Source organism: Sciurus carolinensis, chromosome 5 (assembly GCF_902686445.1).
Source record: "Sciurus carolinensis chromosome 5, mSciCar1.2, whole genome shotgun sequence".
Lineage (NCBI taxonomy): Eukaryota > Metazoa > Chordata > Mammalia > Rodentia > Sciuridae > Sciurus > Sciurus carolinensis.
The window spans coordinates 15,242,695-15,270,694 of NC_062217.1; the positions used below are offsets into that span (position 1 = coordinate 15,242,695).

General features: G+C 44.2%; 1 protein-coding gene across 9 annotated transcripts in view; it reads left to right on the forward strand.

The window, feature by feature from the left end:
• Abcc4 (ATP binding cassette subfamily C member 4) overlaps nucleotides 1-28,000 on the forward strand; it is a 230,969-nt gene that overhangs the window by 69,224 nt on the left and 133,745 nt on the right. For all 9 annotated transcript variants that reach the window (XR_007108738.1, XR_007108739.1, XM_047552596.1 and 6 more), the window contains 7 exons: nucleotides 2,075-2,164; nucleotides 3,244-3,407; nucleotides 4,644-4,769; nucleotides 5,890-6,139; nucleotides 18,694-18,795; nucleotides 23,134-23,223; nucleotides 24,394-24,585. Coding sequence is in view for 7 of the 9 variants with exons in the window: in XM_047552596.1 (XP_047408552.1) it covers nucleotides 2,075-2,164; nucleotides 3,244-3,407; nucleotides 4,644-4,769; nucleotides 5,890-6,139; nucleotides 18,694-18,795; nucleotides 23,134-23,223; nucleotides 24,394-24,585 (1,014 nt within the window). In the remaining 2 variants the exon portion in view is untranslated. The remainder of the gene's footprint in view (nucleotides 1-2,074; nucleotides 2,165-3,243; nucleotides 3,408-4,643; nucleotides 4,770-5,889; nucleotides 6,140-18,693; nucleotides 18,796-23,133; nucleotides 23,224-24,393; nucleotides 24,586-28,000) is intronic.

Genomic DNA, 28,000 nt, shown 5'->3' on the forward strand with positions numbered 1-28,000 from the left:
CAGTCAAGCCCCTGGCAAAATATCTTTGGTAAATCCCCACAGAGACTCCTGGGGCCTCCTTTCTGTAGCTCTGGCCTATGAATTCCAGATGCTTCTGCAACTTGGAACAACCACCTCTTTTTCCTTGGCCTGGGGAAACTACAGTTCTGTCTGGGCAGAAAATGCCCCCAGGCAGAAAGCCAGACCTTTTGGGGCCACCTCCCACATTTCCTTCTGTCAGGGCTCACAGTTCTGTGTGCCTTTGGTTCAGAGCCTGAGGACAGGCAGCTGCTTCCTCTGCTGTATCCAAGTGTGCGATTTTACAATGGAAGTCACAACCAGACCTGTTGACCAGACCCATTGCTCTCTGGTGGCCGGAAGACCAGACCCATTGCTCTCTGGTGGCTGGAAGCACAGGCTGGTTGTCTGCTTCTCACTTGACGTTTTTTCTTATCCTGTCAGAAGTGCGATGGATTTTCTTTCGATAAAGTCTGGATTTCGGTATTGACTGCAGAATCATCGTTACCTTTCCTCAACTTCTGTTCCAACCCGAGTGTCAGAGCTTGTGGAGCCTGGCCTTTGGTCCACCTCCATCACAGATGTGCCTGGTGGCAAGCCGCCCCAGAAGCCTGGAGTAGCTGTGTCTTTTGCACAGATGGTCACCCATGCCCTCTTACCCTTTAGTCCTCGTTGTCAGCAGCCGTCTGTGAAAAACAGTTCAAGTTGGACAGTTGCCTTGAAATTTTTTAAAAGTGATCAGCTCAGGATCACGTTCAGTGAACCATTTGGCCTTATTTTTACTATTACAATTAGCTGTCACATTTTGACTCCTTTAAACCTGTGGTGTATTTTCTTTTTGCTGGACTGATTGTGTGTTTGTGTATAATGTTGGTTTCAAAAATATTTTCGGATAGCTTTCAGTAATTGAAGCACAGTAAGTTTCTCCTGTAATACACACGTAGGTGTGTGCACGCACACACGTGCTCTCTGTATATTTTATAATTGATTCACTTGTGTTTGCTTGGCACTTTTTGTATTTCAAGTGTTTTCAGCTTGCCTGGCCCTTCCTTTCCATTCATACAGTGCTGGTTGACAGTCATTTCCTCTGGCGTGGGCTACTGGGGCAGCCCCCATTTCCCCCTTTCCAGGAATCTCCTGGCCAGTTGCTTCCATAGTTTCATCCTTCTAAGATTGAGTTTCTCACTGTAACATAAAAACCACACACTCACTCTTCCACATTCTTTTTTTTCTTTTTCTTTTTTTTTTTTGTGGTGCTGGGGATTGAACCCAGGGCCTTATGCTTGCAAGGCAAGCACTCTGCCAACTGAGCTATATATACCCCAGCTTCTCTTCCACATTTTTTTCAAGACTCTAGCTTCCCTTCTCTGTAGTTTCTTCTCCTTGGCGCCCCAGGGTCCCTCCTGCTCATAGCATCCCTCGATGGCGACCTTCTTCCCAATTCATTGGGTCAGTGTGCTGACCGTTACCTTCACACAGAATTACAGGTGTTTGTGTGCATGTCTGGTCCTGTCTCTGGTGATTGGAAGACATGACTCACCAGTCATCCTGTTTTTGGGGACCCCTGGTCTCCTCCTCCTAGCAGATAGTCAGTAATGACTTGTCATTTCTCCGGTTGTGATTCTATGACCCAGGCAGGGCAAGGACTCATTTCCATTCACAGAATGAGGAAACCAAGACTCCAGGTGTTTAAATGACATCGTACAGAGAGTTACTGATTGAGTCCACATTTATAATCCAAGTCTTGTAATTTTTTTCTTTGGCTGTCTTTCTACTCTTATCTCACTTGGCTCAGAATTATTTGGTAGGTGCTTCAGTGTGAACGTACCTCCTTTTCTACACTGAGTGTGTTCACATTCATTAAAAAGTGAGGTGGAATTTTTTCCTATTTCCTTCTCCTCCTCTTGCCGTCCTTGGAGGCCACAGCTGCCAGTGGCCTTCTTAAAGCAGCTGTCGCGAGTCACCTTGGCCTTTACAACACACAAGTCCACAGGAAAATGTGCCGTTTTGCTGTTTTCTATGCACGAGGTAATATCACCTAGCCATATGATTCTCCCCCTTTCCTCTTTTCTTTCAGGCACTTCGTCTTAGTAACATGGCCATGGGGAAGACAACCACGGGCCAGATTGTCAACCTGCTGTCCAACGATGTGAACAAGTTTGATCAGGTAACTCGAGGGGCTCCTTTTTCATGCATGCCCCACCTTTTAGTTTAACCTATTGGAATGCCAGGATTCTTTTGAGGACATAAGACAGAGGCACTTTTTAGTACACATCTCACTTCTCCTGTGTATAATTTAGATGTGTAGTAATATGTGTTTATCCTAGAGATTCAGGTTTTGCTTTTTGAATGTTGCATGCAACATCTTTCAGTAATATGCATGCAGAGTGCAGCAATCCTGCCCAACTGGGTTGACTACCTACCAGTCCTCGATTGTCCCTTCTTAAACTCTTGGCCTGTGGCAGTGGGATAGCCAGCTAAATTGACTTTCTTGTCTTCTAGAGGCTAAACTTCTGGAGGGCGGGATGAATCTTTTCCCTGTGGTCTATACAATGGGTGGACTGTAAGAATCCTTTGCTACATAATGCCAAGTGGGTGGTCCCTAAGTAGAATAATTGACTTTCCTCTATTGGACCACTTATTTTTTACACTTACCTTATAGTTGTAACATAAAATCTAGGACTTTGTAGCTGCTGGTCAGATCTGTGTTGCACTGGGGCCACTTCTTTTTCAGTTACTCATTCATCAACATAAACTAGGGTTCCTCCTTCTCTGCTCACTGTCAGGGGTGAAGATTTTAGTTTCTGCCTAAAGAAGCTTGAAACCTGTCCAGGAGTTATGTATGCATTAATACATATAAGCATACATAATAATAATATATAAGCTGGAGAAGGTAGCAGGCCCCATTGTACAGCCCCCCAAGGTGCTGGGAAGCCCAGGGGAGATGGACCCAATTCTGTGGCAGAGAGAGTTCTGGGATGTTCTGAGGTTGTCTGTGAGTTAGATTAGTTCAAAGTCTTCCTTATGCTGCCAGTCAGGTGCTCCTGTGAGGGCCTGACGCCTCCCGCTGTGGCCCCATTTGACTTCATCTCCAAGAGACCCTTGAATTGCCACCTCATAGGTTTGAAGTCCGCTGTGGTCATTTCTGTTTCTGAGCAGAGTGTTTCTGTGCTGTGTTTTTACAGTTTTTTTTTTTTTTTTTTTTTTAAATCTAGTCCTAAGAACATGCTGTCTTTTCCTTTGAAGGTGACAGTCTTTTTACACTTTCTGTGGGCGGGGCCGCTGCAGGCCATCGCAGTGACTGCTCTTCTCTGGATGGAAATAGGAATATCATGTCTTGCGGGGATGGCAGTTCTGATTATTCTCCTGCCTCTGCAGAGCTGCATTGGGAAGCTGTTTTCATCTCTGCGGTAAGAGAAATACTGGTGTGGAAACAATGTCGCGTGTGGGTAACAGCCAACATCTGCCTGATGCTTTTGTTGAGACACAAAATAAATGCCTCTGATTAAAAATAAATGCCTCTCTCCTCTTTGCATATGTTACACACTCTTCAGGCTTAACTGAAGGCCAGTGTTAAAGGGAGAAGGTGAAGGCCCTCACTGCTCCCAGCTGCCTTGTCACGCACGGTGGCCTCAGTAAGTAGAGTAACCCTAAGCAGAAGTTAGATATGTAGACGTTGTTTAAATGTATCTTAACAATAATAAATGCAAACATTTTCTAGGCTGACTTCTATTTTTTTTTTTTATTTTTGCGGTGCTGGGGATATGAACCCGGGGCCTCATGCTTGCAAGGCAAGCACTCTATCAACTGAGCTATAGCCCCAGCCCTAGGCTGACTTCTAAATGCATATATTTTTATCATGTCTTTTGGTGCTATTTTCTTGCATGTTATTTTTAATTGTTTCCATTGAATTAGAAGCTTCCTAAGCACAGGGTCGATCTTAATGACATACTATAAAGTCTTATAAAGTTTTACAGTCCTAGCAGCATATGTGTTAGAAAATGGCTGTTGACCAAGAGCTTGACAATGGTAGAAGTGACTTAGACTTGAAGCAGGTGCCAGAGAATTGGAAGTGGGTCGTTGCGAGGGTGGTCAGTTGGTAGAGACGCCCTGCTGTTTGATGTACCTTGGACTCTTTCTTCTCTGTCTTGGCTTGTGGTGTTCTCTCTCCCTGGGAGTTTCCTCTGCCCTCTGTTTTTCTTTGGGGGACCCGGTTCCAGGGCTCTTGGTGGGCTGGAACCTTTTTGCTTTCCTGATGGAACAGTTGGCACTTTAGTCCTACTTCATTCCACCTCTGCCAGCCATGCCATTCTCAGACCCGGGTGCCTTGCTGCCTCCTCCACCTGGGCTCCCTTGAGGGGGATGGATTGATTCTATCGGACCCACTTTCATGTCTTCCTCTGGGGACATTGCAAATGCTCCGAAATACTCACGGAGCTGGGATGCCTTGTTGGCTTCCTAATGGCTGCCTCTTCCGTTCGGGCTGTGAGAAGGACCCGCCTGTGCCATCAGCAGAGCTCAAGGAATCGTCTGGTCCACGGTCTCAGCCTGTGCCTGCTGCTGATAAGGGAAGGTAGGCTGCACCTCCACTCCATTGTCTGTAATGCCATATATCTCACCACACCCCCCGTGTCTGTCCCCCTCAGGAGTAAAACTGCAGCCTACACGGACGCCAGGATCAGGACCATGAATGAAGTTGTAACAGGAATCAGAATAATAAAGATGTATGCTTGGGAAAAGTCGTTTGCAGAGCTTATTACCAATTTGAGAAGGTAAGTTTTTGTGTTTATTGTGCTTTTCTATTTCCTGTTTTTACTGAATGAGAGTAGAAGTCTTTCTGTGCTTTCGCATGAGGATGAACTTAAATATGACCGACACCACCCCTGCATGTGGCAGTAGGTTTAAGCAGAATGGCACCAGATACCATGTTCACCTGTGCCTCCATTCATTGTTCACCTACAGCAAAAATCATGTGCTTCTTTGTGATATGAGAATATGTGTCACTTTTTTTGTATATGTTTTTGAATACTCCAAATCCCCCATAAGCAAAGATTTCAAGATGCAACTGTTTGAGAATATTGCATTTAAAATAAAACTATGATTTATGCTAATGTAGCCAGATGGGACGATGATAGAGTCTGGGCAGATCTGAATTAGGTCAGACTATACCAATGGGTGTTATCCATTCCAAACGGCTATGGAAATACTCTTCCTTTTGTTTTGCTTTAGAGTCTTGAAATTTCTTTTGACTTTTGATTCAAGTATTTGGTTACTTTAATGTGCTCCAGTCTGAGGGACTTTGAAGCTTCTGGTAGCCCTGGCCCAGTCCTGTAGGAACAGTGTTCAGACGTGCCCTTCGCTTCGTTCTTCTCTGCCTTCCTCTGAGTGTGCAGCGCTCCCAGACTCCACTGCTGCTTCTCCCACCTCTCCTGGGTCCCTGGGACGTTCTGTGCCTGCTGCTGCTCGCTCCAGTGTTTTGGGATCTCCCAGCTTTGGAGTTGCTTATTTTCTTCTCCCACAAGTTCCTGAGCTCCTGCAGGGGACAGGCTGTGTCTTGTTTATCCCACTGCCGTTGGTGAGATGCCCAGGACTTAAGACTATGAATACTTATTGAATAAATTTGGTAGAATGATTCTTCAGTTTGGTCTGATTGACCCACAGTGACTTGAGCATCAGGCAGATGGAAAAACAGAGGGGTTATCTAGTGCTCTTTGTGGTCACTGGAGGAAGCTGCCCCAGGGCCTGTGCTGGCCAATGTTTCCATAACATAGCAGGTCGTTTATCTTAATGTACCCGCTGCCTGCCAAGGGGCCTCATGCACAGGGTACTCTGTTTCATGACTTCTGACATGATGCTTCTTGAAAGCCAAATGTATTTGACTCTGTTTTCCAGGAAGGAAATTTCGAAGGTCTTGAGAAGCTCCTACCTCAGAGGGATGAATTTGGCATCATTTTTTGTTGCAAACAAAATCATCTTGTTTGTGACATTCACCACCTATGTGCTGCTCGGCAATGTGATCACAGCCAGTCGTGTGTTTGTGGCCATGACACTCTATGGGGCTGTGCGGTTGACGGTCACCCTCTTCTTCCCCTCAGCCATCGAGAAAGTGTCAGAAGCAGTCATCAGCATTCGAAGAATCAAGGTTTGGTGGCAAATAATATTTTAAAGTTGTAGGTGGCTGTTGGGTACAGCGGTGCCTATTCCTACTTAAAGTCACTGTTCCCGATAGGCAAGTTTAACTCTTTCAGCACCAACACACACAGTCAGTCCAAAATGTTGTATGTTTCTTAGGTAGAGTGTACTAAAAATGGTGCAAGAACTGTTGCTCATTTATGGCAGCGAGGTGGGGCTCTGGAGGAGTGAGGAGCATGTCTAGAAGCAGGAACAGCAAACACATGTCCTCTCCTAGGCTAACTGGAGTGTGGAGGCCGGGGCTGTGCGCAGTGCTGAGTGGAGTGGGAATCCACTTCTGGCTGGAACCAAAGAACTTGGTGGAAAAATTCCTGCTCCTTGGACAGGAAGAGTGGCCTGAACTTCACATGGTCATCCCCGTTGAAGAATGGGTTCTCTTCTCCATAGATGTTTTGCTTGTTGGTTTCTGGGTGTGCCTTTTGGACCCTGCCTTTTTTCTCTCCATCCTGTCTTCACCTTTTCTTTCTCTCAAGGAGCCTGTCTTTAGCAGACTTCAGCCTTGTTCAGTTTATTGAGTTCCACAGTGCTGCGATTGCTTTTCCTAAGTAGCCTTCACTAAATCGCTAGGGGCAAATGATTTACATAGTCGCAATAAGGGCCTGGCCCCTGGAAGGTCTCAAGTGTTTGAGTGGGCCTAGGCATGAACTTCAGGATCTAGGCTTTAAAATAGCTACTTTGTTTTGTTCCTGGTTCCCAGTAGTGCTGGATGCCCAATAACAGACCAACAATGAACTTACGTGACACTGTGTGGGACTTTTTTCTTTTTAAGGTGGGGGAATTGGGACTTTTCATAAATTATAAGATTTTTTTAAATGGTGAAGTTTCTATTTTATAAAAAGTACTCATAGAATAGATCAGTAATACAGGGTCAGTTCTGGTCCTGAGCTTATCATTTTTTCTGCCAGTGATCAAGCAACACTTTCAAGGGATGGTCCATGCAGTTCAATAATTTTTTTTTTTCTTCTTGTGATAGTGCACCTCAGTGACTCAGGAGGCTGAGGCAGGAGGAACCAAGCTAGAGGCCAGCCTGGCCTGGATGTCTTAGTGGGAGCCTGTTTTAAAGAAAAGTAAAGGAAAAGAAAAATTTACGTTGTTTTGCATCTTGAAAGAAAACACTGAAGAATTTCCTTCAACCATAGTGTCCTCCCAAGTATACACCATAACATTTCCCAGTGGTGCTTCTTTCTCATGTGTCGAGCTGTTGTCATTCTTTTGTTGCTGTTGCTGCTGTTGCTACTTCTTACCTTGCGGGGGGTGGTGGGTACCTGTACATTGCATTTTGTCTCATCCTGACAACAGCCCCAGGAGATAAGCCTATAGTGTTCCTGCTGCACAGAGAAGGAAGCAGGTTCCTAGGAGCAGAAGCAGCATCCTGTCCTCACATAGCTTGTTCATGACAGAGAGAGAATTCTTCCAGGAGCCTTTCCTTCTTAACCATTGTTATGCTGCCTGTTTTGTCATCTGGGGTATGGGATATTTCCTAAAGGATGTTTTAATCATCTAGTTGTAGTCCTAAAACCTCCCAAGTTTCTCTCTTTCCTTCAGACTCAGAGTCTACAGGACTTTTTGAACTCTGGATTTAAAAAAAAAAAAAAAAAAAAAAAAAAAAACCAACAACTTTGGGTTTAAGACTCAAGTGGTCACACTGTGTTTCCCAGCATGTTGCCCCCCCCCCCCCCCCGTCAGCTCCCATAGCCCTCTCCTGCTGTGCAAGGCCAGCACCGTGCAGTTCAGTGTCATTGGGCACTTATGGGCACCAAGCAGATACTAGATTTGTCATTCCTGTGACTAGAGATTACAGTCACAGGATGTTATTCAGCTTCCTATCACTGTGTCAAAATACCTAAGATAACAAATTTAAAAGAAGAAAAAGGTGTATTTTGGCTCATGGTCTAGAGCGGGGTTAAGCCGGTAGTTGCTCGGCCCTGTCGTTTTGGGCCTGTGATGGCACAGTACATGGTGGCAGGAGTGTGTGATGGAGGAGGCCTGTTCTTCTCCTGGTCTCTGGGAAGGAAAGAGAGGGAGAGGAAGGGGCTGGGATCTTCAGTATCCCTTCAAGGGCACAGTGCCAGTGACCTAACTCCCACTAGCTTCACCTTTTAAGGATTTCACCACCTCCCAGTAGCACCACAGGCTGGCGACCAAGCCTTTAACATATGGGACTCTGAGGGGCTCGCTTATCCAGCCCAGAGCATAGGGAACGGCAGGGGCCTAACAGAGACATGGGTTGGTCTAACCCGAACAGAAGCCAGAGAAGTGCCTAGTGAGCAAGCAGATTGGAATTGGCAATTTCTGGAATACCTGGCCCCAGCGGGTGAGGGTCTCAACCTGGGAAGCTCACTCCTTTCTACAGTAGGCCTGGGTCTGCTCTTGCACTTGCTTGTGTGTCCCTCTGTGTATCTCCAGCCTGACTGGACTCGTTGGACCTGCTCTGGCTGCAAAGGCAGAGTCTGCACCTGTCACAGCCTGGCCTAGCTATGGCCTCTGCCAGCTCGGCTCCCAGGCTGGGTGCACAATGGGTTTCCTTGGGTCATGTGGATAGTGTTGTTGGGCTAATAAACTTAGTCTTGATTGTGGTTCTGGCCATCAGGCGATGAAAGGAGAAAGCCATAGCTTTCTGTGAACAGGTAGCAATTAGTGAGCACCACTTGGTGACCAGGGCTTTATGAATTTTCACTCTCTTCCATCTTTCACCACCCTGTCATTCCTGTTTTACAGATGAAGAACATGCAGCGTGGGGAGGTTAAATAGCACCTCCGAGTTTTCACGCTAGTAAAAGCTGGCTTGGGGCTTCAGCCTGAACAGTCTGTCTGTCTCCAGAGTGGACGCTCTCACTCCCACATGACTTATACCTTAAGTCAGGGTCTAAGAAAAGCATAACCCATGGGGGTCACAATGCACATACAGAGAGAGATGATGGATTGATTTTTAAAAATTGGCTCACTTGAGAGCAGAGGTATGTCAAATCTAACCTCTGCAGGCTAGGCTGTGAGGCTGGAGCCCCAGGACTGAGCTGGTGTTTGAAGCTCAAGCCCAGGGACTCTTGAGACAGGATTCCCTATTCTTTGGAGTCATTTTTCTTTTAAAGACCCTGAACTGACTGGATGAGGCCAGCTCACATAGTGGGCCTTCCAGAGTCTCTTGATGCAACACGGATTTCATTTGAAAAATACTTTCATGTTGGCATCCAGATGTGTTTGCCCAAATGGACACATATAATTAATCATCACACACACTTTAATTCCCATCTCTTCTTTTGGGCCACATGTGATTTTGTCGATGAAGAGGAAAAACACAAACATCTGTCTTGACATTTATTCATTCATTCAGTCATTTACTCCTCAAAATGACTGTGTACCTGACTCAAGCCAGGCACCATAATAGATGATTCTATACATTGTTGAGTAGGTATACAGAAGTCCTTAACCTGTAGTCTATTTTTATTTTATTTTTAAATTTAATTTAATTTTTTAATTTAATTTAATTTAATTTTTCATTTAATTTATTTTATTTTTTATTTTATTTTATTTTTTGGTACCAGGATTTAACCCAAGGTCATTTACCCTCTGAACCACATCCCCAGCCCTTTTTATATTTTATTTTGAGATAGGATGTCCTTGAGTTGCTTAGGGCCTTGCTAAGTTACTGAGGCTGGTTTTGAGCTCATGATATTCTTACCTCAGCTTCCCAAGCCTCTGGGATTATAGGTGTGCGCCATTGTGCCTGGCTTTACCCAAGTCTTGAAGCTATGTTTATAGATTTTTTTTCCCTCTCTAAGCTATTGACTTCTAAAAGGGGAGGTACTGTGCCTCGCTCATCTTTGAAATCCTTGCAGATAGCAGGTGCTCAGACGTGTGTAATGAAGGAGACTTCAGCTTCATCAGGCCTGTGGGATTCTGTAAATGCCTAATAACCACACATTGTTTTAGAGAAAAGTGATGAATTATGTCCTATGTCAAAGATTGGCATGGAAAGGACCCTGCAGAAGGTTTTTAGGGAATTGTCATGTATTTGAGTAGGCAGAATCTTGAGGACTTTCCCTTTACCACTAAAATACAACTGGATTGTGTTTAAAGCTTGGAATTCCTTTCTGTGTAGATGTGTGCCATGAAATAGGAATTAGGACCTGCTGAAAAGTTTGTCTTTTCTCATGACAAATTTTGTCAAGGTGGTTTGTGTCCTGAGAAAGGAAGCATCATTAAATTGGGCGGGAACCCTTCCTTTCTCCTCAAGCACTAAGGACTTGCGGATGGCAGGTAGCCTGGGGAATTCAGCTGCCTGCTCAGCAGTAGTTATTTTCAGTAAAGGTGGGACAAATGACAAAGAGTAAGAGTGATAAGTCTTGGTGATGCACACTGGTTCTTGGTGGCCTTGAAGGTGTGGGAATCTTTTTTTCTTCTTTCAAATCTAGAATTTTTTTTTCAACTCGGATGGTTTCTATAGCCTGTTTAGAAGATTTGTTTTCTAGTTCATTAGAAGCTCCTGGAATTGCTTATAAAAACTAATTTGCTGGGTGTTGACCTGGGCTTAGCATACCTGTGTGTTTAGTGTCCCCATGTGCCTAAAAATATGCCAGTCTTGGGAAATCTTGCCCCTCTGTTTAGGGAGGGAGCACATAAGGTCAGACTGTGTCGAGTAAATATGAGTCACATCTAGATCACCTAAGAATCAATTGGGAGGAAAAACACAAATGCCTGTCTAAGCATTTATTCATTCATTCAGTCATTTACTCCACAAGTGATTATACCTAGCTCAAACCTGGCACCCCGACAGATGGTACCATACAGTGGTGAGCAGGTGTGCTGAGTCCGTACTGCTTGGAATTTGTGTATTCAGCTGGGTTAACAATCATTTAATCTCCCTGGCAATAAGCCTTTGGGTATTGTCCTTGGAAGGCAGAGTCCACATGTCACCAGGGGCTTTGGTAGGATGCTGGTACCATTGCGGAGGCACACATCCTGGGAAGGCTGAAGCTATCACCTAGAGGATCATGTAGCGGGGACGGGGGGAGACAAGGAGGGCAGATGGGAACCTGATGCTTTGCACTTCTGTGGGTGTAGTTACCTGACGGAAGTGTTTGGTGCTTACCAAGATCATGTATTTGAGGAATCAAAAATGTCTTAGGTTGCAAAGTAGAGTGCTAGAGGCCTGGGCACAGACTATTAGGACCTTATGGACAGTATTAAAGATTTTAGACTCTTCAAGCTCACCCTGGCTGCAGCCTGGGGAAGCAGTTGGGGAAGGAGAAGAATGGGGACCGCCCAGAGAGATGGCGGTCCACAGGCAGATGCAGCAAGGGGCCAGGAAGGAGATGCTGTGATTCCTGCCGGGACCCAGAAGAGACTCGGACAGATTCAGGTGCTGCTCATAAGCATATCTGGGGTTGGGTTTGGTGGGGAGGGGAGAGATCGGTTATGGGGGCAATTAAGGGCCGCCTTGTATTTTCTGGCAGCAAAATCACCTGGATTATTGGACTGTAGGATACTAGAAGAGGATCAGACATGGGGATGGATTTGATTTTGAAGCCTGAGATGCTTTTGAGGTGTCTAGGTGTTGGTTGGAAGACCCACCCAGGGGCCATCTGCCTGATTTGACTCTCCCTATTTATCAGAGATAATAGGCCCCAGGTGTAATGAACTGATCCAGTGTTCACTTTTCTTCCTCCATGTAGTGTGTTAGTGAGCAATTAGAAGGTGAAATCGGCACTAGGAGCAGACACTGAGCAGGTGAAGTTTGAACATAGATCAGAAGCCTGCTAGTCACAGCAGTGTGGTCCTCTGCAGCCCGGGACTCAGCAGATGAGTCCATCTTGAATGATATCCAGTAAGGTCATTTTGGGGAGCCCTTGGAAGAAACCCTGGCACACCTTCCCATCTTGGAGGTGGTGCTAAGATTCATACCTACAGGGCAAATTTATATGGGGGGCTTTGTAGCATAGTGTCTTTTAAAAAAATCATTAATTTTATTTATTTAAGTTCCAATTAGTTATACATGACAATAGATAGTGCATCTCTTTTTACACCCCCCCACCCCCCGCCCTCAGTGCTAGGGATCAAACTCAGGCACATGCTAGCTAGGCAAGCACTCTAACACTAAGCTGCACTCTCAGCCATACACATACTTCTTAATTTCTTCTTTTACGTGTACAAAAAATGAGGGACTTATTAGAAGTTTATTGACCCAGGAGGTTCCTTCTATTTTTCCCTTGGTAAGAATAGGCCTTATGGCCTTGGCATTGAACAAGTCCAGTAGGATCACGAGTGATCTTGTCTTACTAATGTCAAAGCACCTGAGGTCTGCAGAGACTGCTTCCTGGGTGCAGTGAACTCTGGTGGTTCCATTGTTGTCACGTCTCTGATTGACGCCTGATCCCTCTCTTGTCCTGGAGATGTGCTTCATTGCTGTAATAACTATGTAATTTTAGCTTTTTCATCAGCCTGAGCTGTGGAGAAATATCCAGCCAGCACGCTGGCATCCTTGCAAGCTTTGGTGTGTTGCAGGGAGCCCCACTGAGCCACTGGAGGAGAGCACCCTCTTTCTCCTTCAGACCTGATGTTCACGGGCAGCTGCTCAGTGAACGTACTTCCTTCTTGAATGATATCCAGTAAGGCCATTTTGGGGAGCCCTAGGAAGAAACCCTGGCACACCTTTCCATCTCACACACCGCTTTTCTTTCTCTCTGTGAAGGTGGGGAATTTCTGTTCTAACAGTCACATGCCAAAGATTGAATTTTGTGTCTTGGTAATGCACCTAAGCTGAAATCAGAATTTTATTTTGTCTAGAGCAAGATTTGTAACATACAACCTTTTGCTTGTTGGTGTGCTTCCATGCTGTGAAAGGCCGTAGTGATGTAGTCAATGGTTCAACTTACCAACCAGATTGTCTGTTTATACACGAAGCACCTGTCTGTGAAGTGCAGAGTGTTCGTGGGAGTTGGGACAGTGTTTGTGTGTCTGAGAGTGTGAACATGTTTCTAAGTGTGTGAGTAACACAATCTCTTCTCTATATCACTAAATAGCAATACCAGCTTGGGGTCATCCTGAGCAGGTCCCTAGCAGGATTAGCATCAGGAGGGCCCTGCAGGAGGGGGCAGGGTGTGCATTCAGGGTGTGAGGCAGAGGGCCTCTTTGGGAACATGGTATAGGTGCTGGTGGGTCACTGAAGACTTTTAAGGCCTGGTTGACCAGGGTAGAGGTGCTATAGAGAGAGAAGTCAGAGAACCCACGGTTGGTGCTGTGGGGAAGTCCTCAGACCAGCATTTGTCCATCCACCTGTCTTCTTGCTGGACATAGGCTGTGCAGGCAGAAATGGCAACACCTTGTTTTAAGTAGGTTTCAATATGACTGGTGGGTGGGTCAGTGGGGGAACAGATGGCATTGTGTCTTATGCTCCTGGGGTCCGTTATTATTGAGATATGTTTTGTATTCCCAGTCATTTGGGCTTATTTTTGTTTTTTACTTGACTTGGTTTCTCCTTTGATTGGCTTTCCCTTTAAGGTAGTTCCTCCCTTTGCTGACCTACATTGTTGTTTTTCATTTCCTCCTCATGGAATATTTTGCTGAGAATGTTCTGTAGCACAGGCTTTCTATTTGTAAATTCTTTTAACTTTTGTTTATCATGGAAGGATTTTATTTTGTCTTCAAATCTGAAAGTTAGTTTTGCTGGATATAGGATTTGTGGTTGGCAACCATGTCCTTTCAGAGCTTGAAATATGTTGTTCCTAGGCCCTTTTAGCTTTTAGGGTCTGGGCTGAGAAATCTGCTGATATCCGTATTGGTTTCTCCCTATATGTAATCTGATGCTTTGCTCTCGCAGCCTTCAAAATGGTATCTTTTTTATGTTAGGCATTTTCATTATAATGTGCCTTGGTGTGGATCTGTTGTGATTTTGTGTATTTGGTGTTCTGTAAGCCTCTTGTATTTGATTTTCCATTTCATTCTTCAGGTTTGGGAAATTTTCTGATATTATTTCATTGAAAAGGTTGTTCATTCCTTTGGTTTGTATTTCTGTGCCTTCCTCAGTCCCAATAATTCTTAAATTTGGTCTTTTCACGACATCCCGTAGTTCTTGAAGATTCTGTTCATGATTTCTTACCATCTTCTCTGTTTGGGCAACTTTATTTTCAAGATTTAAATATTTTGCCTCATTGCCTGAGGTTCTGTCTTCCAAGTAATCTAGTCTGTTAGTGATGCTTTCCATTGAGTTTTTTATTGGTGTATTGTTTCCTTCATTTCAAGGATTTCCATTTTTTTTTTTTTTTTGAGAATCTCTCTTTGTTGAAATAATCTTTTGCTTCCTGTAGTTGCTCTTTCAACTGCTTATTGGCATGATCATTCATTGCCTGCGTTTGTGCTCTTATCTCATCTTTGCTTCATGAATCGTTTTAATTGTGCATATTCTGAACTCCTTTTCTGACATTTCTTCTACCTGCTGTCACTGGATTCTGTTAATATAGAATCTCTGGTTTTTTTTTTTGGATCATTTTCTTCCCTTGTTTTTTCATGTTGTTTACGTATCTTCCCCTCTAGCAGAGAAGAGGATCTGGGGTATTCAAAAGAAGTTGGTTGTTAGCATGAGAAAAGGGAGAAAGAGACTCTGAGGAAATAGGTAAACAAAAGGAAAATAGAGCAAGAAAAATAAAGACATAAAAACTTCAAAATTTTCAAAAAGGAAAAAAAAACCCTACACTCAAACAGTCATATACTATTCAACTCTCCCAGTCTTCAGTCGTCTGATACACGAGAGGTACCTGACAGTGAGCTTCCAGTCTCCAATAGGGGTCTAAGGATAGGATTTGCTCCAACTAAAGATGGATACCAGGATAATCCAAGATGGCTGCACTGGGTTCCAAAGGTTGTTGGCAAATGGGAGCTACAGCTCGGGGCATGGTTGTGGTTGGGCCAGGGGTCCTGGAGGCGGGTTGTGGTTGGTCTGGTTGAGGGGTCTTGGAGGCAGGACATGGTCACTCAGGCTGAGGGCCATGCAGGTCCTGGCTGTTGTCTCAAAATGGCAGCAGCCATGTATAACCAAACCTGCGGGTACTGTGACAGTGGACTTCCAGGCAACAGCAGGCAGCTGGAGATCCACCAAGGTCTGTGGTTGGTCTGCAAGTGGACGATTGGCAGGTGGACCTCGGGCGATGGGTGATGAATAGGTGAAAGACAGGCGATGGGCAGGCAAGAGGCAGGCAAATGGGGAAATAACGGATGATCACTGTTAGTCAGTGAGCAATGTGCACTCAAAAAGTAGTTGATATGCTGGTAGAAAGCAGGTGATCACAGTGGACAAATGGGGTAAACAGCAGGGGTTTGATAAGCAGCAAAGACTGCCTCACAGAGAAACAGAAATCCTCTGCTTGAAACCCGAGTTACAGAGCAACAAGGAACGCGGCCTCCCTCTAGTCCGCCATCTTGGCTCTCCCTCCTGGGGTCCTTTAGACAGATGCATCACGATTTTCCTACGCAGTAGAAAGCTTTCATTGTCAGTGTTTACCCTTTGATCTTTTGAAGTAGATCATTACAGTCCAATTTGTAGCTTTGTGGATTGGACTTAAAGGAACATAGTTTTTATAGTGGTAGATAACTTAGGAGAGGGTTTCTCTCTCTCAGACGTTGTTTGTGTGCTTCTGTCAGTTGCTACCTCCTTGTTAGATTAGATCTACCTGTGGGCAGTAGAACACCCATGTTCTGGCCCTTTTCACAGTTTATTTTTCTCTAACTCAGAAATCCATGTGAGATTCGTTGTGCCTTTGCCAGGCTGAGTAACAAAGTACCATGAATTGAATGGCTTAGAGCAACAGAAACTTATTACATGGCTCAGGAGCTGGAGGTGTTCTAGGTGCCCAGGGCCATGAGTCTCCCGAAACTGGTAGGGAGAACCTTCCTCACCTCATCTGACCTCCAGTGACCGCGGTGATACCGCCATTACCAGTGACGAGTTCTGCTCCCTCTAATGTTGAAGATTGAACAGTAGAGAAGCACGCCAAGGCAAGCATATTAAGCAGGTTTTATTTAAAGATAATAATACAGACTTCTCCTGGGAGGGAGAAGGGGGCCATGGCTGATGTTCTAAAGTCCCAAGAAGTGAGCGCACCCTACATCTTTTATAGGTTAAAGTCTCTTTTGTTCTCCAGTTCTCTTCCCCTTATCTCTCCTTCCTGCCTATGTGACTAGGCCTGGTTTTGCATAAAGTGAAAAGCCATTGCAGGGGGAGGGCCAAGGTGATTCAGGCAGGTAAGGGCGGGGGTGGGGTGGGGGGTGGGGGTGAGGTGGGGTGGTGGTTATTTAGCAGCTCCTTGATTGCAGTCCTTGATAAAGGCAGGTAAATTTGGTAATCAATGGGCTCCAGAGATCCTTGACATTCCATTCTCCCAGGGGTAGTCTCCAACTTCCAGAGGCAGATGACTTTCATGGCCTCCATTTCCTCGATTTGACCTGATCCTCTATTTCTACACTTAACTGCCGGTCCTTAATTCTGGCTTCAGCAGCAGTGCTTGGCATTACTGACTTGTGGCCGCATCACCCTGGTCTGTCTCCATTGTTGCAGGGCCACTTTCTGTCTGTCTGTCTGTCTCTGCCTCTCTCATACAAGGAAGCCAGTCGTGTTGGAATTAGGGAACCTTATTTTTCAATATGACTTCATCATAATTAATCACTTCAACAGTGATCCTGTTTCCAAATAAGACACATTTCAAGGTATAGGGATAAGGCTTCAGTGTATCTTTTTTGTGTCTATTTGCTACTATAATAAAACACCACAGACTGCTCATTTATAAAGAACAGAGATTTGATCCCCACAATTGTGGAGGCTGAGTAGACCAAAGTCAAGGTGTTGGCAGGTCTGATTGTCTGGTAATAGCTGTGCTCTGCTTCTAAAATGGAGCATCCTTGCTGCGTCCTCTGGAGGGGAGGGATGTTGTGTCCTCACAGGATGGAAGGCAAAAGAACAGGAGAGCTGTGTGCTGTGGGAAGAATATTCTTTCTAAATCCTGAATCCCGTTCGTGGGCGTGCTTCCTTGACATGACCTAATCATTCCTAAAAGACCCTCCTCTTAAAATTAGTGCATTGGCTGTTAAGTTTCAGCACCTGAATTTTGGAGGGACACACTCGAACTAGAGGGGAGGACACAATTCACCCGGTGGCAAGTTCTGGGCTAGTGTGATGCTCCATAGAGGAGGGACCCAGGCTCTCATTCCACTGAGCACGGCCCTGACTAATATGGCAGCTTCCCAGGCCTGGGTGGTGGGGTGGAGGAAGGTTCCTGGTTGTTGTCACTTTTTTTTTTAATGTGGCCTGAACTTGGGTCCCCTGGGTGCCCCTGACTTCCCAGGAGACTGGGAAGGGTGGTCTTTTTTTCTAGACTGCTATGTACCAGTTAAAGATGAAGGGTTTTGTTACCGTAGAGGATTAAGAACAGATTTTGAGGACAACCAGCAGTACTTTCTGCCTAAAGTACAAAATTTGGGGAAGGGGTGCTTGGGACCTCCAGGTTGTTTAATTTCTGTGCCACTATAGCTTTTCTAATTGAATTCTGTTGGCATCTGAGAAGCAAGAAGTTCTTTGTTTATTATCATTATGTTAGGGTTTTAATAATAAGCAGGGCTTTAATTTATTCAGTTAAATTGCATCAAATAGCTGCTAACTAGCATAGAAAATAGCAGGTAGTAGAAGATGTGACTGTTTTGCCATCAGAGAGAGGACATTTACTAAGGGAAAGATACAAGCGATTATGAAGATGTGCTTATAAGATATTTTTTAGGAGATGGGAACCTAACTGAATAAGAGCATTTTAAAAAATGATGAATTGATAGTGACACATTGTGATATATTGATTTGATATGTACAAGCGGGGGGAAAAGCAGAATTTGAGTCCATCCAGAAGGCAGGTGGGTAGAACCTGGGTCTGGCTTCCATCTCTGCCATTGGTCACGTGTTCCCTGCCTGTGCTTCTGGCCCAACTTGACTCCTTGAAGGCCTAGGAATGGCCTCCATCTTTGCACTCCTGGTCTCCAGCATGATGTTTGGCACATGTGAGGATTTAACAAATATTTATCACATCATTTCCTGCTACCCGCCTCCCCCCATGTTAGTAACACAAAAGCGGAAGAAAAAATGTTCTACATACATGTATTCAACTTAGAAGCAGTATTTTTGCTTTACGAAGGAACCCAGGCACTTGTTGAGAATGATAAAAAGTTCATTCATGGCTGTGAACTCCCTCTGTGTGTGTATAAAATCTGTTAATATATAGCATGTTCTGATGTGAATCAACACTTTATTTATTGCGGTACTGGGGAAGGAACCCAGGGCCTTGCATGTGCCAGACAAGCAGCTCTCCCACTGAGCAACATCCCCAGCCCTAGAATCAACACTTAAAATACAGCAGGTGAGATGTTGTGTAGTCTGCATAAAGGTCTGTATTGCAAATTATACAGAAGTAGTGATTTTTGATTGTGCTTTTTGGTTCTGCAGTTTAAACAGTCTGTGTTTTTCCTTTTTCTTTAGAACTTCCTGTTACTTGATGAGATATCACGGCATGACTCCCAGCTGCCACCAGAGGGTAAAATGATAGTGCATGTGCAGGATTTTACTGCTTTCTGGGATAAGGTAACATATCCTCTATTACAAGGTCATGACTTCCAGAAGACAGCAGGTGCCTTGACTTCATAGGAATTTTGAGATTTTACTTATTGTGTAATATAGAGTGGTGCTTACTAATTTACTGAGAGTTTGTTATAAAAATTCTCAAAATCAGGAGTAAGATTTGCAATCAGTAGGAAGTATGTATAAAATCAGCATAAAGTGTTTGACAAGTTGTTCTTTATCACAATTTCAAAAAAACCTTTCATTGCTGCCTTAGTTTGGACTTGATGTACCTGAGTTTAGACATTGGTAAGGTTAGATCTATAGGACGGAGTAGTCTTGGGGTGTGGCATGAACTGTGTTAAATTAATAACTCCATTATAGATTGTTTTAGAGACCCGGGGGAGTCAGTGTACGTTTTTTACCTTAATGTGTTCAGGTCATCTTACTACATACTGAGAAAAGCCTGTGAATTGGATTTTTGCTGGGATTAGAGGGGTGGGGGCTCCCTTATTTTGTGCCTCTGGAGGGTACGGGCAGCCCAGGCAGGGAGGAGAGGAGGCAACTTGATTTACTGAGGAGATTTAGGCAAATGGGAAGAACAACAGGACCACCTTCAAGAAATGCTCAGACTGGCAGCTGCCTGCCCCCCGCGCCCCTTGCCTGCTCTCCAAGGCTTCTCACTTGTGCTGCTGGTCTTCTGTGCAGAACTCCCTCTCAGTCTGGGTCAGTCTGGAAAACAGAAGACACAGCATAGGAGAGGAAATTTCATTCAGGGAGTTTGTTACCTAAGTGACGAAAGCAGAAGCGGCCGTGGTCGAGATTGGCAATGGCAGGAACCCACTCCCACCCCTAGGGCCGCAGGGAGTGTCTCTCACAGGATGCTGGCCGCTGGTGGGAGCTGGAACCATGGCGCCAGGGGCTATTTTCTGGGTTCTGGGACTGCAAAGGTTGCTTGAAGCAGGAAGGTGGAGCTGGAAGGACCAGCCTCTGACTAGGCTCTGTCCTTGGCTGAACTTGAGCTGGCTGGAGTCTGGCAAGCACAGTTTGCAGGAGTGCAGGACAGACTGACAGCCAAGCAGGTGGTTGAGCAGCAATCCTTCCCAGCTCCTCTCTGCTCCCCACTTCAGTGGTGAATGTCAAGTCATGGACTCGTCCCTTCTGTACCTGCCCTTGTCTCATAAATGTTTCCTGCATCTGATGGAATGCTGCCCTCTCTATGAGCTCAGCAGCAATACATTCGCAGACACAGAGAAACACATCATTGCACCTTTTGCACATGGGAACTTGTGCAGGCTTTTCTGACCTGGCAGTTTCTCCCTGCCTGCTTGGCACGTCCCAGCCTGTGGGTTCATGGGAAGCTCACTAAAGTCCCACTGTACAGAGGTACTTGGTGAATGCTGCTGAAATTAGATAAAGCACCGAGGTACCAACACATAGCTTGTAGGACCTGTTACCAGATTTCTTTTGTACCAGACTCTGCAGTGTTGTCAAATGGGCTGGTTTCTTCTTCTGAGGATGAAACATATTCTCAGCCTCTTTTGTAGCTGCCCTCGCAGAACACTTCATCTGTCTGACCTTGTCTGAAGATGATACTGCCCCGGGCTGGGGGATCCTTGGGTCATGTGACCCAAGTAGGGAGGGGCACAGATATGGGGGTTCTCAGAAGCTGAGGTGGAATGAGGAGTGTGTTGGCTGGTTGGAGGGATGTGGACTCCATCTGCAACCACACCAGAGAGTCTCGCCAACCCAGCTCTCATTTATAATCTGCGTGACTAAGCTGTAGGTCATAGTCCTGTGGGACCTCCAGATCTCCACAGGGGCAGGGTTTGTTCTCTCCTACATCCCCAGGGCCTTGTCTGGCTCGGAGTTGGAGCTCCTCAGTGTAGGGGGAGCCTGGATGACCAGGATGGAGGGGTGGAGCCCCCTTGGCCATCGAATGCTGCCCCCTTCTGGTATGGTAGAGCAGCGCACAGTCACCTGTATGGGGCCAGATCTGTATTCTAACCAGAACCTGAGGGGTGTGATGGGAGATGGGTACTGTACAGTTGTCCTCTCTGCCCGAGGTTCTGCTCTTCAGAAGACTTCAGGATCCTGAACTCCAGGTTCATTTTTGAAGAATCCTTTCCTAGAGTCCAAAGGCTGTATTGCCTTTGATTCACTCTTGATTGTTTTTCTATATGATAGAATACATCCTGGTATGTTGTACAAAACCCCAGGCCTTTAAGAGGGCTCCTCACACAGGGCTTGGGGCTCAAAGTTTACTAGATCTTCAGCCACGGGGTACAAATGGTCAAGACTTCAGATCTACGCTGTGGGAAATGCAGATGGGGATCCTAGCTATGAGAATAAAGCCCCCAGATGACTCTTCAGTAGCAGGTCTTTTTACTTCACTTTCAACAGTTACGTCAGCTTTTTTGTGATTGTGATGAATGTCAGGGTTTGAACAAAAGTTCTTGTAGTTGGTGGTTACTACTCTTGAGGTTCTATACAATTTAAAACCATTCTTTTCCTTATTTTTACTGCCTTTTTCTTAAAGGATAGGTAATTCAAAGTACCGATTGTCACTGAATGAGAAAAGGGAGCCTCATTTTGGTTTATCACGCTGTGCTGATCTTTTCCCATCCTCAGCCTGCATACTTGGATCTGCCAGTTGATTTTGTAATATTTGGAAGTTCTGTGCAAGAGTGAATCTGATTTGGTGTCCTAAAGAATAAATTGAACTGAGAAACTATAAAACAACTTTAATTTAAAAAAAAAACAAAAACAAAAAAATGAGTGATTATTGAGAATTTTCTTGACGTTTAGTAGAGGTTATGTATTCCTTATCTGAAATGCTCATCAAAAGAATTTGAGATTTCAGGTATTTTTAGATTTTGGAATATTTATATGTCCATAATGAGGTATCTTGGAGATAGGACCCAAGTCTAAATGTGAAATTCATTTATGATCTACATATACATGGCCTAAAGGTAGTTTTATACAAGAAGGTTAGATGTGGAATTTTCTACTTCTGAGATCCAAAAGGTTCAGATTTTGGATTTTGGACTTTGGGATCAGGGATGCTCAACCTATACATGTCATGTGTATAGTTTTAAATCTCTTGTTTTTCCTTTAATTTGTCCTTTTTAGATACATACGACAGAGTATATTTTGACATATTTATACAAACATGGCATAGCTTATTCTAATTGGGATCCCAGTTAAATCTCTTTATCTTAGAATTTATGCAGTATTCAGAAATGTGGTTCCTGATACTGTAGGAGTACTCTAGCCCCTTCTCCTGCTGTGCTGGACTGTGCGTGGTGGAGATGTCTTCAGTGTTTGTAGTAGAAGCACAGTGTTGATCCTGGCCCAGCAGGAAGGTAACATGCCACAGGTGTAGAACAGACTTTCCACTTTGACCCACGATCCTATGCTGCCCTTCATTTGTTCCCCTTTTGTTGTTGAGTTAGACCTTTGGTTATACAACTGACCATCATTTGTAGGTGTTCACTTGCAGAGAGCGTATGATATAAAGTGCCTTCCTGCTTGTCAAGCATTACTCATACTCAGTCTTTTTCAACTAAAGTTGGAGAGTTCAGTGATGATTTTTAAATTGTTTCTTAAGGACTGGGAACGCCATGTACTCATGCTGCCACCTTGTGGAGGTTGGTGAAACGGAAGATTAAAACCAAGTGAAAACTCAAATGGTTAAAAACCTTCCATATTGAATATTGTATTAAGAATATTATTTTAACCCTATGTACATGTATGATTGCACAAATTGTATGACTCTACTTCATGTACAACCAGAGAAATAAGTTTTACCCCAGTTGTTTACAATGAATCAAAATCAATAAATTAAAAAAAAAAAAAGAATATTATTTTAGGCAACGTGTGGTGACGCACGCCTGTAATCCCAGCAACTCAGGAGGCTGAGGCAGGAGGATTGCAAGTTTAAAGCCAGGCTCAGCAACTTAAGCACCCCTGGGATCCTTGGTACCCCCCCCCAAAAAAAAAGGGGGGGGATATTATTTTAATAAGTCAGTGTGAACTGGGAAGTTTTCATTTCAAGAGGATGGCCTTGTCATTTCTGCTACTTCAATGCTTTAGATGTCTAGTGCTGTATGCAGGTGGAAATCTGGTGCAAGGTGCTTCCTTAAATACTAAAGTTGCTGGAACTGCTATAAACCCCACAAAGAAATGTGGTTGGATGAAAAGAATGCTAGGACATGCCATTAAAATAGGAAGAAGAACAATGAGGGATATGTTCATGTGTGACTGTTGCTTTATTTTCTGTACTTTCTGGAGAGATTTCTATTATTTTATTAAAATAGGCACTTTTTTTTTTTTTTTTTTTTGGTAAACTTTAATTTGTAGGCATTGGAAACCCCAACCCTACAAGGCCTCTCCTTTACTGTCAGACCTGGTGAACTGCTAGCTGTGGTCGGTCCTGTGGGAGCTGGCAAGGTAAGTTCATGATGTCTGTGGCAACTCAGGCCGCACCACATTCCACGGGAAGTTCTGGAGTGGAGCCCAGAGCTGCACTTAACGCAGTTTTGAATCGACTGTACCTGGAATGGCCCTTCTCAGCATGTTCCGTGGGACTTTAGTTTTGCAAGAAGCTTATGTCATCCAAAGAGTTTGCCTCTCACATATTGTAATAGCTTTAGTGCTTCATATGGTACATTTGGGAACTCATTGTCTAAAAGTTGGACACATCAGGGAAGGAAGTTATGTGACCACCATTCAGGATGCAGTGGCTGAGGAAGTGGGGACTTCCTCTTGTCAGGGCATTCCCTAGATGCTACAAGACATCTGGAGACTGTCCATCTTTAAACATGTCCTTGTGATTCATAATGTCACGTCAGTGCACATGTAGTAAAAGTAAGTCCATGGGTGGTGCTGTGCTTGGAGCAGGAGGTACACATATAAGTCAGACCCAGTCATGCCTTCAAGGAGCTCCCAGTTTCTGGGGTCAGACAGAGACAGACAGTTTCAGTTCAGTGCTGGAAGCACTCAAATAGTGGCCATCACAGGCATGTCACGTCTCTGTACTGTGAAAGACGAGAAGGAAATGCACATGCACACTTAGACTTGTGCATTCGAAAACAACAAAGTAATCTAAATGTAGCATGTACAGATGGCAGGGTGATTGCTTGCTTTTATGATGGATTTTTGCTCTCCAGAGGTCCTCTAAATAAAAAAACTTCCCTAGTGCATTGGATATATTATTTCTTTATAGCTTTTCTGGAACAAGTATTTGGTTAAGTAAAGTATGAACCATGGGTAACAATTGCATTCATTTTCTGATATATGCAGTATATATCATGCAGTGTCACCACAACACTCAACGGCACACAGCATTTCATGTAGCAGTCTTAATTACCTGTAGTAATTGCATATAGCATTTCAATGGGAGAAACTCCTTTGGACACAGTAGATTGTCACACTCTATTTTGTTAATATTCCTTATAAACATTAGTTTACCTTGACCTATAGTGATATTTCTATTTCATTGAAGTGTCTAGTGCTGCCTCTTATCCTGTTTTTAAATGAAAGACTGATGTGCGTCCATTCCCAGGGCTCTCCTTCCTTCCCAGTGCTGACCGCGAACGTGTTTTTTACTGTCCCTTCCAGTCCTCCCTGTTGAGCGCTGTGCTGGGGGAGCTGCCCCCGAGTCAGGGGCTGGTCAATGTGCATGGAAGGATCGCCTATGTTTCTCAGCAGCCCTGGGTGTTCTCGGGAACTGTGAGGAGTAACATTTTATTTGGGAAGAAATATGATAAAGAACGCTATGAAAAAGTAATAAAGGCTTGTGCTTTAAAAAAGGTGAGTGACGACTTGAATTTCATGTCCTTGAATTACTAGTACTGTTGTTAGTTTAAACTACCGGATTTTCGCAAAATTTATTTTGACAGACTTTTGAATGTTATTTAATACTCTAAGCTTGTCTTCTGGGAAAACACACACATAGGCACTCTCACAACTCTGCTGGTTTACTCGTGGTGTGATAGTGACATTCACCTGACCCGTTTTGGGGGATTTGGTTGGGTTTCGTGAAGTTCTTTTGACTTTTTGTTTTTTAAGTGGAAAATTCCAAAGATTTGCAAAAGTGAGGATAACAGCATATTAAGCCTTCACGTACCCATCGCCCTGCTTCACACATGGTCAGCCAGTGACCAACCTGTGCCATCTGCACCCCTGCCCTCTGCAGGCACCCCTCCCCCCCTGTTATTCTCAAGCAGACCCTAGACTTCATGTATTTTATCTGCAAAGTTTTTCATTATTTATCTTTAAAAGATAAGACTCCTTTGAAAAAAAATCAGAACTTTATACCTAAAGAAATGACAGAATTCCTTGATGTGGTTGACTTTCTAGGCATCACGTATGGTTCTTTAATTATCTCATTAGGAATCTTTGTTTAACCTGCTAGTTTGAATCAGGATCCAATAAGAACTGTACCTGTTACTTGGTGGTCGATGTGAGCTGCCTGACCATAGATTCCTTGCTCTACCTCATTTATTTATTTTTTTGGTACTGGGAATGGAACCAAGGGGTTCAGTGTACCAGTGAGCTACATTCTCAGCCCTCTTTTTTTATAAAAAAAAAATTATTTTAAGACAGGATCTCACTAAGTTTCTTAGGGTCTTGCTAAGTTGCTGAGCTGGCCTCAAACTTGCAATCCTCCTGCCTCAGCCTCCCAAGTTGCTGGGATTACAGGTGTACACCACTGTGTCCGTTCCATTGGGTTTTTGACTTGTACCTTATTTTTAAAAGTAAACAATGTTTTAAAATTTATTTTCAATACTGCATCATTTCACCAGTGAGAGATTATTTTCAGGAATGACATTGACTGTCACAAAAATGGCAAGATGAAGGATTTTATTAAATGTTGTGGCAAATGATTGATGAATATAGTTATCTGAATATAAGTTGGCAAAGGATGAACTACATATTACTGATAAACACTATGATACCCTCTCTGGGTTAAAAATTGGTGAATAGGGCTGGGGTTGTGGCTCAGTGGTAGAGTGCTTGCCTAGCATACATGAGGCACTGGGTTCAGTCCTCAGCATTGCATAAAAAATAAAGTTATTTTAAAAAATCCTTTAAAGAACTTGGTGAATAATGGCAGCAAAAGGCTCTCTGCAGGCTCTGTTCAGTATGGCTGGATGTCCAACTGTTCTTTTATGTTTTGTGTGAAAGGCCAGACAATTTTCAGAGGGGTGGTGTTGAAGGTACCTAGCCAGCTTTGTGAGGAAAGCATAATTTTGCTCAAACACTGGCTTGAATGGCATAGATTGTATTGGTAAGCAGCATTTTATGATAGTGTGGAGATAAAAAGATAATTGTTTAATGGGCTTTCATTACCTTGTCCTGAGTTATTGTTAATGAGAGACTATGTCACAAATGACATCAAGCAATGATGAGATGGATTTTTGTTTTTTAATTAAATAATTAATTTTTGCATTACTAGGAATTGAACCCTGGGGTGCGGCACAACTGAGCTCCATCCCCAGACTTTTTTTCATTTTGAGACAAGGTCTTCGTTAAGCTGCCCAGGCTAGCTTAGAACTTGTGGTCCTCCTGCCTCAGCCTCCTGAGTTTCTGGATGACAGGCTTTGAATTTTTATTGAATAGTATATATACTGTATGAGCAAAGGAGGGGGAAGCAAATGTAGAACAGTGATCATAACGGATCTCATTAATTGAGAGTCCTCCGGGTGTCAATCATCTCTGGTTCTTTCGATCACGTGCGTACGCTCTCTCTCCCTGTCATGTTTACACACACGAGTACACAAAGGTAACCGAGTTTTCGGGCTTTTACTGTAATTTCTTGGTCTTTGATGCTACTCTCCTTATTGGCCCAGTGGGGTCTGCAGACATGGAGTGGCTCACCTGAACACTTGCAGATCAAGTTCAGACGGCTGCATGACTGCAGATTCCATTCCTGCCTGTGCCCTGCCACTTCTCAATTGATGCTCTTTATAAGACAGAACTATTTAAAAACTGGGTGATTTATGAATGTGAGCATGGAAAAAAAAAAAAGGATCTCAAGCATTTCCTTCTTACCTTAATCAGGTTCAACTCCTGATGCTCATGTGAGGCTCCACAGTCCCATATCAAGCCAGCCTTTCTTCCTCCCCAAGGTTGAATATCTGCCATGGAAAGCGGGACAAGGGCTGCTGTTCAGCATCTCCCACAGCCACGTGGGAGGCCTGGACCAGTAACAGGGACAGTGTCTGGGGCTTGGGCCTCCTTAGGGCTTCTGCATGGCACACAGACTCCAGTGGGAATGGAGTCCCCTAGGGTTGGGCTGCATAGTGGCCCTGACGATGGGGATGTTTTATATGCTGTTTATGAACATGGACTTGGATCCTGTTCTGCTGAAGGGCACAAGTGCCCCCTGCACACGTTCCCATCCCCTGCTGAAGGCAGCCTGGTGTGCAGAAATAGAACTGAGCGGGAGTCCTGGCCCAGCCTGTCCCTTCCATGTTGTCACTTTGAATACAGCATCTTGCTACCTTGTGGTGTCCTCTGGTGTCTCCTGCAAAATGAGGACATTGACTGAGATGTTTTGCAGTTTCTGAAATGCCGCTGGTGATTCTACTTAGCAGGACATCAGCAAGATCATTAAGAAACCGTGGAACCACTTAATACTTAAGAGAGCCTCAGCCAGTCTCCTCTGTGAATTCCTGTGTCAGTGTGTGGCCAGGAGGTGGCCCCAGACGAGAGGAGTATCCTGGGATTATTGTGGCCTGTGTTACATAGACTGCAGGTGTGGTGAGGAGGCTCCGCCATTGGAGGGAAACTGTCCTGGGTAGCTCTGGGCCTTTGCCTCAGTTTCTTTTCTTATTAATTGGGGGAGATATGGGTTGATCTTACTATACCTGTGAAGTGCAGACATGCCAGGTTTTGGTAAGTGGTAGCTTTTGGCACTATTATAGCCCTTTTATCTAAATCAGTTAGTCAGCGATGAGTCAAATAAAGATTTCTCCTCATGGTTCACTATTACCCTCCTTCCCATAAAATCCTGGAAGAAAAAAAAACAGAAAAAGGCAGGATCTCTCATTCAGTATATTGATAACAACTAAATGCTTTGTACTGGATCTAATTGAAGTCAATTTATAAGTTCATGGAGATGAAACATTTTTGAGATTAACTAATGAGATGAAATGATAATTCCCATGTAGGAATAGCCATAGTCAAAGTGATCTTGTAGCGAGTTACTGAACTTGGCCCA